Genomic DNA, 15000 nt, shown 5'->3' with positions numbered 1-15000 from the left:
TTTGTTTTGTTTGAACATATCATTATAGCGACGTTTCTTTGTGTGTGTGACGAGAGAGAGAGAGAGAGAGAGAGAGAGAGAGAGAGAGAGAGAGAGAGAGAGACACGTGATGGTATGTTACAGGTGTATAGACGAAAACGAAAAATATATTATGTTTGTTATCACACACACACACACACACACACACACACAGAACCCCCATCTACGATCTCTCCTCCCCACACTCACCCCCGCACACCACCACCACCACCACCACCACCACCACGTATGGTAATTTATAGCAGCGATGTGGATGAGGTGGGTGGAATGCTACATGAGGGAAGGGTGTGGTTGAAATCAAGATGTGGAGAGTCTATCTGGCGTGGTGTGGGGTGGGGGTGGGGGTGGGGGAGAAGGGGGGGAGAAAGTGGGTGTGTGCGACATGATCATTAAAGTGGGAGGTGGGGGGTGGGGGGTGAGGGGTGGGGTGACTTGCTATGGGTGGTTGAATGGGTGATGAGGTGGGGTGTGGGGTGAATGTTTATGGTGGGTGAGGAGGTGGATATGTGGGGTGACTTGCTAAGGGTGGATGAGGGGATGGTAGGGTGGATGGATGTCGTGACCCGCTAAGTATGGGTAAGTGGGTGAATGTTAGTGGTGGGTATGGTGACGGGTGGATGACGTGACTGGCTATGGGTGGATGAATGGGTGATGAGGTGGAGTGTAGGATGGGTGGATGTTGGTGGTGGGTGAGGTGACTGACTATGGATGCGTGAATGGATGTATTTTGGTGGTGGATGAAGTGAGTGAAGGATGGATGACTGGATGAAATGAATGGGTGAGAAGGTGCATGAGGTGGGGTGGAGTGGATGTTGTTGTTTGGGTGAGGTGACTGGCTGCAAAAGTGGATGAGATGACTGATTTTCTGGGTAGGAGAGAAGGTGGATGAAGCGAGGTAGGGTGGATGTTGGTGGGTGAGGCGATTGACTAAAGAAGTACGTAGATGAGGTTACTATTTTTCTTTTTCTTTCTTTTTCTTTTTTCTTTCTTTTACGTTCAGTCTATGGCGCCGGAAAGCTCTCTTGGCGGGGCCCGGTTTTCTGTCCCAGCCCGTTATGGCGCAGGCAAATTTTTTCTATTATAGTGGCGCCAGCTTGCTTCATGGGTGGGGGGAGAGGAACTGGATAAGCGTGGATGTTGGTGGAAGTGGATGAGGTAACTAATTGTAGAAGGGAGTGGAGGAAGATGGCTGAGGAGATGGATGAGAGATTAATTGGTGAGTAGTGAGGAGACAGGGAAGACAGGAAGAAGGGGAAAACGGTAGGGAAGGGGACGAAAGGGATAGGAAGGGATGGGGAGGGGAGAAGAAAGGGGGAGGGAAGGGAAGGGGTGGGAAGGGGAGGGAAGGGGAAGGAAAGGGAGGGAAGAGGATTGGAGAAGCTTAGTTGATAAATTAACCTGAATGTGTGTGTGTGTGTGTGTGTGTGTGTGTGTGTGTGTGTGTGTGTGTGTGTGTGTGTGTGTGTGTGTGTGTGTGTGTGTCATTATGAGGAATTACAAATGACATAAAAGAGAGTGCATGAATCAAGAGGCAGTAGTAATTAGACATCCTACTCACACCTGGACCTATAATTACCGTCTCCAAAAGCACTTCAAATTACCTCATTAATCATCCTAACATTAACCATCTATAATTATCTCTTCTGACCTCTCATTCTGTTTTCTTTTATCTTTTTTGTTATCATTTATTTTTTGCCCTTGACCTTCCTCCCTTGCTGTAAAAAAAAAAAAAAAAAAGAGGTGAACTGAAGTGTATTTTGATAGTAAATAATGGTAGTTCAAGGCATACATATATAAGCGGGTAGACAGGTAGACAGGTAGGTAGGCAGGTGAGAAAACAAGGTGTCGCGTTGATAGCTAGGTGGGTAGATATAGTTGTTAGAAGAACATGTGGGGTGTGAGGTGGGAGGAGGAATGTGACATGATAAGTGAGATGAAGGGCGCGTAGAGGAGGAGGAGGAGGAGGAGGAGTGATCGAGGTGTTGGAGGTGGAACTAATTGAAGAGGAGGAAGAAGAAGGAGGAAATAAAAGGAAGAATGATAATGATGTTGGAGTTGGTACTAAGTGAAAGAAGAGGAGAAGAAGGAGAAGATGAAGGAGGAGGAGGAGGAGGAGGAGTGATCGAGGTGTTAGAGGTGAAACTAATTGAAGAAGAGGAAGAAGAAGAAAGAGGAAATAAAAGGAAGAATGATAATGATGTTGGAGGGGGTACTAAGTGAAAGAAGAGGAGAAGAAGATGAAGGAGGAGGAGGAGGAGGAGGAGGAGTGATCGAGGTGTTGGAGGTGAAACTAATTGAAGAAGAGGAAGAAGAAGAAGGAGGAAATAAAAGGAAGAATGATAATGATGTTGGAGGGGGTACTAAGTAAAAGAAGAGGAGAAGAAGGAAAAGAAGAAGGAAGAAGAAGAAAAAAAAACAGAAAAAGAAGAAAAAGAAGCAAGAAGAAGAAGAAAAGACAAGAAAAGGGGAAAAAATATAAGAAAAAATCATTGTACCATTGATGTGTTAGGTAGACATAAAGGTACAGTAAGGGTGGATGGTTGGGTGTGGAAGCAGAGGTGGTGGTGGTGGTTACGTAGATAGGGTGAGGTGGGTGGGGTCTGTGATGGTGCTGACAAGGGCGTGGCGGTGCCTATGGGTGGTGGGTGGAGTACATAGGTGGTTGGGTGGGTTGCAGTGGGTGTAGGTGTGGGTGTGTGCGTCAAAATCATGGAAGAGGTAGAGAAAGAGGGAGGTGAGAAAGTGGAAAGTAGAGGGTGTTATGCTGGGATTTGAGGTGGTGGTGGTGGTGGTGGTGGAGGTGGTGGTGGTGTTGATGAGGGTGGTGAGAGTGGTGATATAGGGCGGTGATGGGTATGCATGGGGCTAGAAGATGCGTATGGGAGGGAGATGATAGGAGAAGAAGAAGAAGAAGAAGAAGAAGGTAATCGTCATGAGAGAGAGAGAGAGAGAGAGAAGGAAAGAGTAATTGAGCGAGAAAGGTGGTGAGAGGAAGGAGGAAGTGAGAGAAGAGAAGATAAGAGAAGCAGGAGGAGGAGGAGGAAGAAGAGGGAATAAAAAAAAGAGGAGGAGTAGGAAGCTAAAGAAGAAGTGTGTGGTTAGCAAAAAGGAGAGAGAGAAAATAAGGAAACAAGGAAGAGAGAGGAAGAAAGGGAGGAAGCAAGAAGGAAAGAGAAAGAGAATGAAGAGAAAAGGAAACTATATTAGAAGAAGAGAAAGAAAAACAAGGAGAGAGAGAGAGAGAGAGAGAGACCACCTGCAACGAGCCAATCAGGAAGCGGCTTTGTGATCGCATCTCTCGCCTGGACCAATCAGATGTCGCCTCCCCGTGGAAGTGTCATTTTTCTCCACCAATCACGTGACGCCATCGAGGAACACACACACACACACACACACACACACACACACACACATACACACACACACACATTCATGAGCGTCATTTGTATACTTCGTCTTGTCATTTTCTTCATTTTTCTTCATCCATCTCTCTTCCCGTCTTTATCATCGTCGTCTATCTCCATCCATTCATCCGCTCTTACAGTCTTTCCGTCTATTCCGTTTTTGCTGAGTATGAGTAATGTTTTTTTTTATTATGCTCGATGGTGTTTTTACTTCCTCATTCATTCTTCATTCATATTCACTTTTCACTTTTCTTCATTCATATTCATTTTTATTCACTCATTCAGTTCTCCTCTTCTTCCTTTCAATCACGGTTACTCTGTTCTTTGTCCCTTTTCTTGCTCATTTCCTTTCTCTGTTACTCTTTTGGTCTGTTTTCCTCATTCACTCCTACTCTCTCTCATTCTTTCTTCCCCCTCCCCCCCTCTTCCTCTTCCTTCACTTCTCTTACTTCTTCTTTAACATTTCCTCCTCGCTCACTCTTCCACTCACTCAGTCGTTCTCTCTTTCATTTACTTTTTCTTCTTCTTTCGTTCACTCACTCTTCCTTCCTCACACCTCTTCCTCCTTCCCTCTATCCTTCCCTCCCTCACTCTTCCTTTCAATGTTCACTCACCCACTCCTCTCTTCCTCACTCACGCCTTTCCTCATTCACCCCAATTATTCTTCATTTTTTCCTCCTTGAATCTCTTACTTATGCTTCCTCTCTTCCTTCCTCCTTAACGCATTCTTCTCTATCTCTCCTTCCACCTTCACTCTTTCTCTCTTCCTTCCTTCTCCCTCCCATCACTCCCTTACTCATTCTACCTTCTTTCTTCACTCCATATTTCTTTGACTCCTTCCTCCCTTTCCTCACTCCTTCATTCCTTCCTCGTCGTCTGCCTTCTCACGTTCAGAGTTGTGATGCAGAGGCGTGGGTCGTGTGTGTGTGTGTGTGTGTGAAGGACGCATACACGGAGGTCAAGATAAGTTGTGAATCAAGCCAGCTGTTGGGTTAACGGGCGGTGTGGGTGGGGGCTGGGGAGGTGGGGGTGGGGGGGTCTGTTTTTAAGTGGTCTTGTATTGGGGGTAAGGTGAATGCATGGGCCGCCGGCGTTGTTGTTGTTGTTGTTAGGGAGAAGTGTGTGGTGGTCTGCTTTTTATTTTTTTGTTTTTAAAGATTTTTCCTTGTTTTTCTCTTTCCCTTTTGTATTTTTCTTATCTTCTCTGTTGTTGTTGTTGTTGTTGTTGGTTTCTTCAGCATTCTTTCCATCACTTTTTTATCTTTTTCTTTTTTCTTCCTCTTCAACATCTTCAATATTATTTTCTTTATCTTTTCTCTTTCTCCAACATCTCTATCTTCTTCTTCTTCATCTTCTTCTTTTTCTCCTTCATCATCATCATCTATATCCTTCTTCTTCTTCTTCTTCTTCTTCTTCTTCTTCTTCTTCTACATTCTTCTGCTCTCCACTGTCTCCATCACTCGGTATTCATCTTTTTAGGTCTTCTGTGGGCGGTGGCACCTTGAAGATAAACCCAACTAGTCTGTGGGTCAGTAAAGGAGGCGGTCGTGTTGTGTTGTGGGTGGATAGCTACATACGGGTTGTGTTGCGCTGGTGACAAGACTGACTGGATCGGTGCGTGTGTGTGTGTGTGTGTGTGTGTGTGCTACCGGTTATTTGTCCTTTATTTACCGCCCTTCCCGTGAGATCATCAGTCCCATATTCTCAAACACTTCGGGGCTTACACACTCACTTCTAATAGGGCTTTTATAGAGGTTGTTGTGTTCGTGTATCCATGCTTAGTGAGCCATGTGATAGTTTGACAAGGCTTCTTCTGCACCATAAATATGAACAAAAAAAAACTCTTTAAAACCCGACTAATCACGTTTGTGGCCTTTGGAAATAGTGGTTGTGGGAGCCGAAAGGGGACCTAAGTATTTAACATAATCGTCGTTCTCATATGGGTTTTTGAAGTTATAAATGGTTCTTGCAGTTGTATTTCAAGCTTTCCCTAACTTAATAGATGTCATTTGTTAGTTGTTACCAGCTCAGAAAACAACGGCAGCTTCTAAACTGTTCTCGCCTCATTTCCAATATCTTTTTCTGTCTTTTTTTTTTTAGTTTTTTTTTATTTTACGGTCAGCCTATGGCGCCGGTAGGCTTTCTTGGTGGGGCCTGATGGTCGGCCCCAACCCGTTCTGGCGCAGGCAGGTGTTTATAGTGGCACCATCTTGCTTGGCTCATGCTGTCCCTCGAATGCTCATCTTTGATCCTCATTATAGAGAGAGAATCTAGAGTCTCGGTTGGTGGGCGGGCTTCGGGACAGCATACTAACAGCGAAAAGTAATGAAGTAATGTTGTTTGCAGCCATTAACTCTGATTACTGGTTCACAGAAAACTCGTCTAGGGAACAAGGTTAGGCTGATTGTTATTGCTGGAACTGAACTCAAGCGAATTGCATATTGGAAGCGAAAGCTGCTGTTACTACTACTACTACTACTACTACTACTACTACTACTTCTCAACCGCTCCTACTACTACTACTTCTACTACTACTACTACTACTACTTCTCTACCGCTCCTACTACTACTACTTCTACTACTACTACTACTACTTCTACTACTACTACTACTTCTACTATTACTACTACTACTACTACTACTACTACTTCATAAATATCAATCAACACTTACATTTTTTTTTCGTGTAGTCTGAAATGATCAGTCACAATTTTACACACACACACACACACACACACACACACACACACACACACACACACACACATTCAGGTTAATTTAGCAACCAAGCTTCTCCCCTCCTCTTCCCTCCCTTCCCTTCCCCCTCCCTTCCCTTATCCTTCCTTCCCCTTCCCACCCCTTCCTTTCCCTCCCCCTCTCCTTCCCTCCCCATCCCTGCCTTTCCCCTCCTTTTCCCTTGTCCTTCCCTTCCCTCCCTTCCTCTCCCTTTCCATCCCCTCCTCCCCCCATCCCTCCCCTCCCATTCTCTTCCCTTCCCTTCACCCCTTTTTTAATCCTTTGATTCGTGATTGGAGAGAGAGAGAGAGAGAGAGAGAGAGAGAGAGAGAGAGAGAGAGAGATGTTAAGGTTTATATTATGTCATATTTATGGTCCCTCATGTCCCTCCCATAACCTTCTCCTCCTCCTCCTCCTCCTCCTCCTCTTTTTCCAGCCTTCCTCCTTTGCTCCGTCCTCCTAAGTCCTCTTTTTTCTGAGCTTTTCATCCTTCCATTTTCATTATTTTTTCCATTTTCATTTTCCTACTTTTTTTTTTTTTGTCTTTCCTTCTTATTTTTTTTTCGTTATCGTTGTCCTCCTCCTTCTTCACCGCCATCTCTGTTTTTTTTATCTTTAATGTGTTTTGTTTTGTATCTTTATATTTATATTTATTTATCTTTCTCCTCTTAGTTATATATCTATCTATCTGTTTTTCTATTAACTCCTTTCGTTATTGCTTACTTCTTCTCCTTCTTGTTCTTGTTCTTCTTCTTCTTCTGCTTCTTCCTCTTCATCTTCTTCTTTTTCTTCTTCTTCTTTTCCTTCTTCTTCTTCTTCATCTTCCTCTTCTTCTCTCCTCATCAATATATCCCACCATATGAGGACAGGTGGAGGAAAAGGAGGAGCAGGTGGAGGAGGAGGAGGAAGAGGAGGCGGAGGAGGAGGAGAGAAGAGGTCGCAGTATTATTATGGCGAGGTGAGGGCTGACTCATAGTGGAAGAGGAGGAGGAGGAGGAGGAGGAAGAGGAGGAGGAGGAGGAGAGAGAGAGAGAGAGAGAGAGAGAGAGAGAGAGAGAGAGAGAGAGAGAGAGAGAGAATGGGGGAATGTGTGTGTGTGTGTGTGTGTGTGTGTGTGTGTTTGCAGTTTTCATACACGTTGATACTTTATTTTTCTCTCTATCTTTCATTCCTTTCTTCATTCCTTTCTTCCTTCTTTTTTCATTCTATCCTTCTTCCTTCTCTCTCGCATTCCTTCCTTTATGATATCCTCTAATCTTTCCTTCCTTTCTTCCTTCCTTCCTTTCTTCATTACTTCATTCCATCCTTCTTCCTTCCCTCTCTCATTCCTTCCTTTATGATATCCTCTAATCTTTCCTTCCTTCCTTCCTTCTTTTAGTCCCTCCGTTAATTAATCTCTTCTTCCTTTCTTCCTTCTTTCTTCAATATTTAATTCCATCCTTCTTCCTTCCCTCTCATTCCTTCTTTTATGATATCCTCTAATCTCTCCTTCCTTCCTTCCTTCCTTCCTTTTATTCCTTCCGTTAATTAATCTCTTCTTCCTTTCTTCCTTCTTTCTTCAATATTTAATTCCATCCTTCTTCCTTCCCTCTCTCATTCCTTCCTTTATGATATCCTCTAATCTTTCCTTCCTTCCTTCCTTCTTGTAGTCCCTCCTCTAATTAATCCTTTCTTCCTTCTCTTTCCGTCTCCTTCATTTACTATTTTTATACTTTCCTCTCACTTTCCATTACTCTCGCCTCTGTCTGTCCTCATTCTCTCTCTCTCTCTCTCTCTCTCTCTCTCTCTCTCTCTCTCTCTCTCGTCTGCGCCTCCAGCCCTCAATTTCTTCCCTGCAATCATTTTTCCTTTCCTTTTCCTCTTTTCCTTCGTCTCCTTTTCCTCCCTCCTCCTCCTCCTCCTCCTCTTCCTCCGTTTAATTTAGTCTTTTAAGTAATCCCCGTTTTTACTCTTACTTTTTTTTCCCCCTGCTAACGTTCTCATTGCATATTCTCTCTCTCTCTCTCTCTCTCTCTCTCTCTCTCTCTCTCTCTCATTTGCTGTCATTTAATCTCATACCCACCCTTAGAAAAAAAAAAAACTCATGCTTTCTCTTAATTAATTCGAAAAAAGTTAAAAACAGATATATAAAGAGAAGAGAAGGAGAGTAGAAACGAGAGGAGGAAAAATATATGTTATACAGAAACTCCCCTCGAATTGAAAAAAAGAAAACAAGATCAGGAAATCGAAAGAAAACGGAACGGAATAACGGAAAACCTCAAATCGAAAACTAATCTTTCCTCATTCGTAACGCGCACCAAAATAATATAACATTTCCTTCTCCGTGTAGCAGTGGTTAGCGTGCCTAGCTACGAATCCGTGGGTCCATCTTCGAATCACGGCCCGGGGAGTTGGCATACAGCTCACTCACCCAGCTGTTCATCCTTCCTTTCGGGCCGGTCGATAAATGGTGCTACCTGGGTGAACATAGGAAAGGCAAACTGTAGTAACCCTGATGTCCCACTGCCCTTGTATCCTGTGAGTTCTTCCCTCCTCAGATTCACAGGGCCAATTCGACGGGGGTGAGAATCGTACCCACGCGCAGCTAGCATCGAGGGGAGTTTCTGTATTTTTTTTTTCCTCCTCCCGTTTCTTCTCTCCTTCTCTTCTCTTTATGTATCTATTTTTAAATTTTTCGAATTAATTAAGAGAAGGCATGAGTTTTTTTTTTCTAAGGGTAGGTATGAGATTAATTGAAAGCAAATGAGAGAGAGAGAGAGAGAGAGAGAGAGAGAGAGAGAGAGAGAGAGAGAGAGAGAGAGAGAGAGAGAGAGAGAGAATATGCACCCAACTTTATCTTACCTTTTCCTCCCTCATTTCCTTCCATTTTCTTCATCTCCTTCCCTTGATCATTTATTTCCTCATATCCTTTTTTTCTCTCACCTTGATTTCTTTCTTCCTTGCATTTAATCTCATACCTACCCTTAGAAAAAAAAAAACTCATGCTTTCTCTTAATTAATTCGAAAAAGTTAAAAATAGATATATATAAAAAAGGGAAAGCAGAGAAGAAACGGGAGGAGGAAAATATTTAAAACCACAAAAGACAAGGAACAGGAAAACTTTGGGCCGAAGAAGAAGGAAACAAAGGCAATGAGTCCATGGCCGGTATGATCAGACGCTTCCACAACTCACATCAACTATTTCCAACGCCCAAAAAGGAGATCAATCGGGTTTTCATGAGTGTTCTTCTAGGTTTATGGTACAGAAGAAGGATTGTCAGACGCTTCCACCCCTCGCATACACTATTTCCAAAGCCCAAAAAGGAGATCAATCGGGTTTTCATGAGTGTTCTTCTAGGTTCACGGTACAGAAGCAGGGTCGATCTACCACCAGGGTCACAAAACTAGTACCGTTGGAAAGGCACACAACTCCCACGGAAGCCTTGTCTAATATGTGTCCTTGGGCGCCGATATGCTTAAAAATACAGCCCTTTGCAAAACTAGTAGGAACCGCTGAAAAGGCATACAACTCCCACGAAAGCCTTGTCTAATATGTGTGCTTCGGCGCCGATATGCTTAAAAAATACGGCCCTTTGCCAATGAATCCCCGGAACGAAGCAGCGAGCGAACCAGTGAACGACCCAGCGAGCGAGCGAAGCCGTGTGCAAATGGAGGGTTAGGAGAATTAATTAACGCGGGATTGGAAAGTAATTAATGAAGGTGCTCGCGCCTTATTAATAATGGGCGGGAATGATAATGGGAGGAGCAGGAGGAAGAGGAGGAGGAGGAAGAGGAGGAATTGTGTGTGTGAGGAGGACCAGAAACTTTATTTGGGAGGGTTGGAGTGGAGCAAAAACCGAGAGAGAGAGAGAGAGAGAGAGAGAGAGAGAGAGAGAGAGAGAGAGAGAGAGAGATGAATAAGAAAAAGAAAGAAGAAAGTAATGAGGAAGGGGAATGAAAAGAAAGAAAATAAAGAAAATAAAAGGAAAGAAAATAAAAAAAGGACAGAAAATAAAGAAAATGAAAGGAAAGAAAATAAAGAAAATAAAAGGAAAGAAAAAAATAAATAAAAGGAAAGAAAATAAAGAAAATGAAAGGAAAGAAAATAAAGAAAATAAAAGGAAAAAAGAGAAAAAAAGAGAGAGAGAGAGAGAGAGAGAGAGAGAGAGAGAGAGAGAGAGAGGTGGCTTACTCAAGCAGACTGTGATTGTTTATGATAATTGCCTTCTCTTTTTTTCTCTCTGCTTCGTTCCTTCCTTCCTCTTTTAATGGCGAGGGTGGAGTTGTTGTTGTTATTGTTGTTGTTTTCTTCTCCTTTTTCTTCTTTTTTTTTACCTTTTCTTCTTTTTCTTTCTCTTCTTTTTCTTCTTCTGCTTCTACTTCTCCTTTTAATCATCAGTGCTATTGCTGTTGTTGTTGTTATTATTATTATTATTATTATTATTATTATTATTATTATTATTATTATTATTATTATTATTATTATTTGTTATTTGTTTTTTACTCTTTCTATTTAGTATATATTTTTCTCTATAAGTTACTACTACTACTACTACTACTACTACTACTACTACTACTACTACTACTACCACCACCACCATAAAACTGCTGTAATATTTAGATTTCTCATTACCTTTATTATTTCCTCCACAGATGATGCTTAGAAGAGGAGAGAAGAGGAAGGAGGAGGAGGAGGAGGGGAGGAGGGATGGAGGGGTGATGGTGGAGCAGCGTTGATGTGACACCCCCCACAACACCCCCAACACACCACCACCGCCACCACCCATCAGCACACCTCTCCTATACTCCTCCCATACTCCACCACAATGACCACCACCTCCACCACCTCCATCCTCTCCTCCCCCCTCCACTCCTCCGCCTCCACCTCCGCCGCTGCTAATGACCCCTACGTGGAGATTGAGCAATACCTACGACGAGCTGAGGTGAGTAATTAACCTGTACTATTATTATCATCATCATCATCATTATTATTATTGGGAAAGAAGGTGAAAGAAAACGTGAATTCAAATGGTGAGTTAATTCCCGGTTTTATTTTTGTTATTGTTTATTTTTATTATTATTGTTGTTTTTGTTATTTTATGTTCGTTTCCTCTCGTCTCGTCTCTTCTTATCTCATCTCTCAAGGGGTGTAATATCCTGTAGTTTTATTGTTTTTAAGTGTTCATTGGTGCTCATAGTGTTCAAATGGTACAATGTTCAGTGTATTTTCCTTTTAAATATGCATCTAACCTCATCCTAACTTCAACCAACACTACTACTACTACTACTACTTCTACTACTGTGATGCGGATATTCACGGTATCTTCCATTCAACCAAAACTAACTAGTGAGAAAAAAAGGAAAAAGGGGAGAGATGAAAAGAAAGGGAAATAAAAAAAAGAGGAAGGATATTGCAGGAGCAGCGATTAGCGGGCTTCGTCAACCTAACCTCACCCTCTTTATCCCATTTCGCCTCTTAATTCATTCTTAAAAGTGATATAGTAATGGTCAGTGGCTCTCAAATGTTCAGTGGTATTTAGTGCTTAAGAAGTGTAATAAGTCTCTTTTCTTAATTTCCTCAGTCTGCATCCCACGTCAACCTAACTTTCTTCTCCTTCCTACATCCCATTTCACCAGTTAATCCATTCTTAAAAGTGATAGAATGGTCAGTGGCTTTCAAATGTTCAGTGGTATTTAGTGTTTAAGAAGTGTAATAAGTCTCTTTTCATAATTTCCTTAGTCTGCATCCCACGTCAACCTAACTTTCTTCTCCTCCCTACATCCCATTTCACCACTTAATCCATTCTTAAAAGTGATAGAATGGTCAGTGGCTTTCAAATGTTCAGTGTTATTTAGTGTTCAAGAAGTGTAATCAATCTCTTTTCTTCCTCAGTCTGCATCCCACGTCAACCTAACTTCCTTCTCCTCCCTACATCCCATTTCACCACCTAATCTACCAGTTTCAAGGTCTCACAGATGAAATAACTTCTTACAAACATTTTCCTTATTCCATTAATGTATCAGCTTTCACTGGATATTTGAGCACAAAATCCAATCTTAAAAGTAATGTAATATTCAGTGTTTTATTTATATGGCCAGTGGTGTTCAAAGTGTTCAAGAGGTGTAATGTTGAATCTCTTTCCTTCCTTAGTATTCATCTCACGACAACCTTATACTTTCTTTTCATCCTCCACATCCCACTTTACCCACTTAGCACTCGCCGCCTGAACTCACTTGATTGTTGGGTTCGGGCAGGTAGCGGAAGCCATTCTCAAGGGGTTTAACATTCTCTGTACCGTACCTCCTTCCCTTATCTTAGTGGGGTACATTGCGCTCACAAGATAGGAAAGGAGAGAGGGTCGGGGGTTGGAGGGCGGGCAAACTTAATAGGTCTCGAATAATGGCTATACTATAAAAGGAATTTGTGGATACTCTTAAATCGTCTCGAGGAAGGGGAGGGACGAAGTGTAACGAGACGCAGGATATGGCAAAAAGTTCCGGTGAAGATGCGCGTGGCCTCGGTGCTCATCTCCGTCATATTGGCTCTTGAGCCTGCCTCGGAGCTTCACTGTAAATAGAAATTGTGGGTACTCAACTTTGGTTTCGAAAAGGGAAGGGGTCAAATTTAACGAGCCTCGAGATATGACAAGAGGATGAAAATGCAGGCAACAGAAAGTCTATTGGCTTGAGGAGCAGATGAAAGCACCTCGATATTGAGGAGCAGATGGAAGCGCCTCGATATTCAGTTTACTCTCGACGCAGCGAAGTGACGGTCGATTCGATATTTGAAGGAGTTGATGGTATTCGCATTTACTACTTCTGAGGGAAGATTGTTCCAGTGGCGGATGACTTGGTTTGAAAAGAAACTCCTTCCAGTGTCTGTGTTACATCGACTCGACTGAATGGGTAAACCGTTATTTCTAGTTCTTGAGTTGGTTTGCAGTTCAAAGAATTTGGAGTAATCGACGTTATTGAATTTTTTCAAGTACTTGAAGACTTGAATCATATCCCCTCGTAGGCGTCTTTCCTCCAATGTAAAGAGATTGAGTCGCTTGAGTCGTTCCTCGTACGGTTGAGCCCTTAAGGTTGGAATCATCTTCGTGGCGCGTCGTTGAATCCTTTCCAGTAAATCAATGTACTTTCTGTAATTAGGAGACCAGAACTGTACCGCCTGCATACTCGAGGTGCGGTCTTAACATGGAATTATACAAGGATAACATCACGTCTGGTGTTTTACACTCGAAATTCTCGCTATGAACCCGAGCATTGTGTGGCTTTGTTATATGCTTTTTTACAGTGATTCGCGTGTTTCAGGTCACTGCTGATAGTGATTCCAAGATCCTTTTCCTCCTGCATCGCCTGCAGAGGTTTCCCATTCATGATGTATGTGTGGTTACTGTTTCTGGACCCAATGTACATGACTTTGCATTTGTCAACATTAAAGGACATTTGCCATTTTTCCGACCATTCGATAATGTGATTGAGGTCTTTCTGAATGATTTCGCAGTCGGTCTTTGCGAGGGCCTTTCCCTCCACCTTGGTGTCGTCAGCAAATTTCGATATTTTGGATTTAAGTCCTGATTCTAGGTCATTGATATATATGATAAAGAGAATGGGTCCCAGCACTGACCCTTGAGGCACTCCACTAGTGACTGGAAGCCAATCGGAAGGCTGTCCGTTGAGTAATACTCGTTGTTTTCTGCCGATGAGCCAATCTCTTATCCACGCAATCATATTGATAACAGAAAGGTAAAGGTGCGCGTGGCCTCGATGTTCGTCTCCGTTAATCGTCTCTTTAATCCTGTTTCGGGGCTATACTATAAAAAAAATTGTGGATACTCACGTTATTTTTAATTCAACCAAAACTAACGAGTGAGGGAAAAAAAGGGGAGAGGTGAAAAGAACGGGAAATAAAAAAAAGGACAGTGTGGGAGTATCAATTAGCCGGTTTCTTTGTGTTTTCTTTGTTTACTGTATGCCCTTGAGCTGTTCCCGTGCTGCAAAAAAAGAAAAGAAAAATAATTGGCGCTCCCTAGACCCAGTCCTGTACACGCTGCCGCCCGTGCCTCGTTCCGCCCTGCCTGCACCAGTATTCCGGCTTATCGACACCTGGAGTAATGGGGCGAGAGGGGAACCCGTTTTCTATAAAGGGTTGAAGGGAGAAAACCACTTGATCACCGCTAAAGACGGAGAGTGTGGACGGAAGGCAGTGAGGTGAGTGAGAGATGGAGAGATAGAGAGGTGAGGGAAAGATGAAGCGTTACAGAAGGTGAGTGAAAGATGAAGATTAGAGAAGTGGGTGAGAGATGAAGTGTTAAAGAAGAGAGAGAGAGAGAGAGAGAGAGAGAGAGAGAGAGAGAGAGAGAGAGAGAGAGAGAGAGAGAGAGAGAGAGAGAGAGAGAGAGAGAGAGAGAGAGAGAGGTGATATAAAATTAAGCTGATTTGAATAAGTTTTTTTTATCATCTTTTTTCTCCTCGTCCTCCTCCTCCATCCTCCTCCTCCTCCTACTCGTATTGAATTAATCTTACCTCCTTCACTCCCACTCCTTTTCTCTCCATGTCCTCTCCTCTTTCTTTTCTCTTTTCTTTCTTTCTCTGATTATTTCTTCTATATTTCGCATCATTTCACTCTCCTCCTCCTCCTGAGAGACGAAGAGATGGAGAAGTGTGTGAGATGGAGTGTTCTAGAAGTGAGTAAATGATAATTTTTATTTTCTTATTTAGATATACATGAATATTAACTAAACCCAATGGTGCACTGCCGTGTGCTGCCTATTCAAAGGGCATAAAGTCTATCTACCTATTTATCTACATATATATATATATATATATATATATATAT

At 42.7% G+C, this 15000-nt stretch overlaps 1 protein-coding gene across 2 annotated transcripts in view; it reads left to right on the top strand.

Moving 5' to 3' along the window:
- Nucleotides 1–15000, top strand: part of LOC126998476 (nascent polypeptide-associated complex subunit alpha, muscle-specific form-like) — a 210548-nt gene that overhangs the window by 79427 nt on the left and 116121 nt on the right. For both annotated transcript variants that reach the window (XM_050860197.1, XM_050860196.1), the window contains exon 3: nucleotides 10812–11101. In XM_050860197.1, coding sequence (XP_050716154.1) covers nucleotides 10985–11101 — 117 coding nt within the window. In that variant the 5' untranslated portion in view covers nucleotides 10812–10984. The remainder of the gene's footprint in view (nucleotides 1–10811; nucleotides 11102–15000) is intronic.

Source organism: Eriocheir sinensis, chromosome 14 (genome assembly GCF_024679095.1).
Source record: "Eriocheir sinensis breed Jianghai 21 chromosome 14, ASM2467909v1, whole genome shotgun sequence".
NCBI classification, from domain to species: Eukaryota; Metazoa; Arthropoda; class Malacostraca; order Decapoda; family Varunidae; genus Eriocheir; species Eriocheir sinensis.
This window is presented reverse-complemented; position numbering and strand designations above follow the sequence as displayed.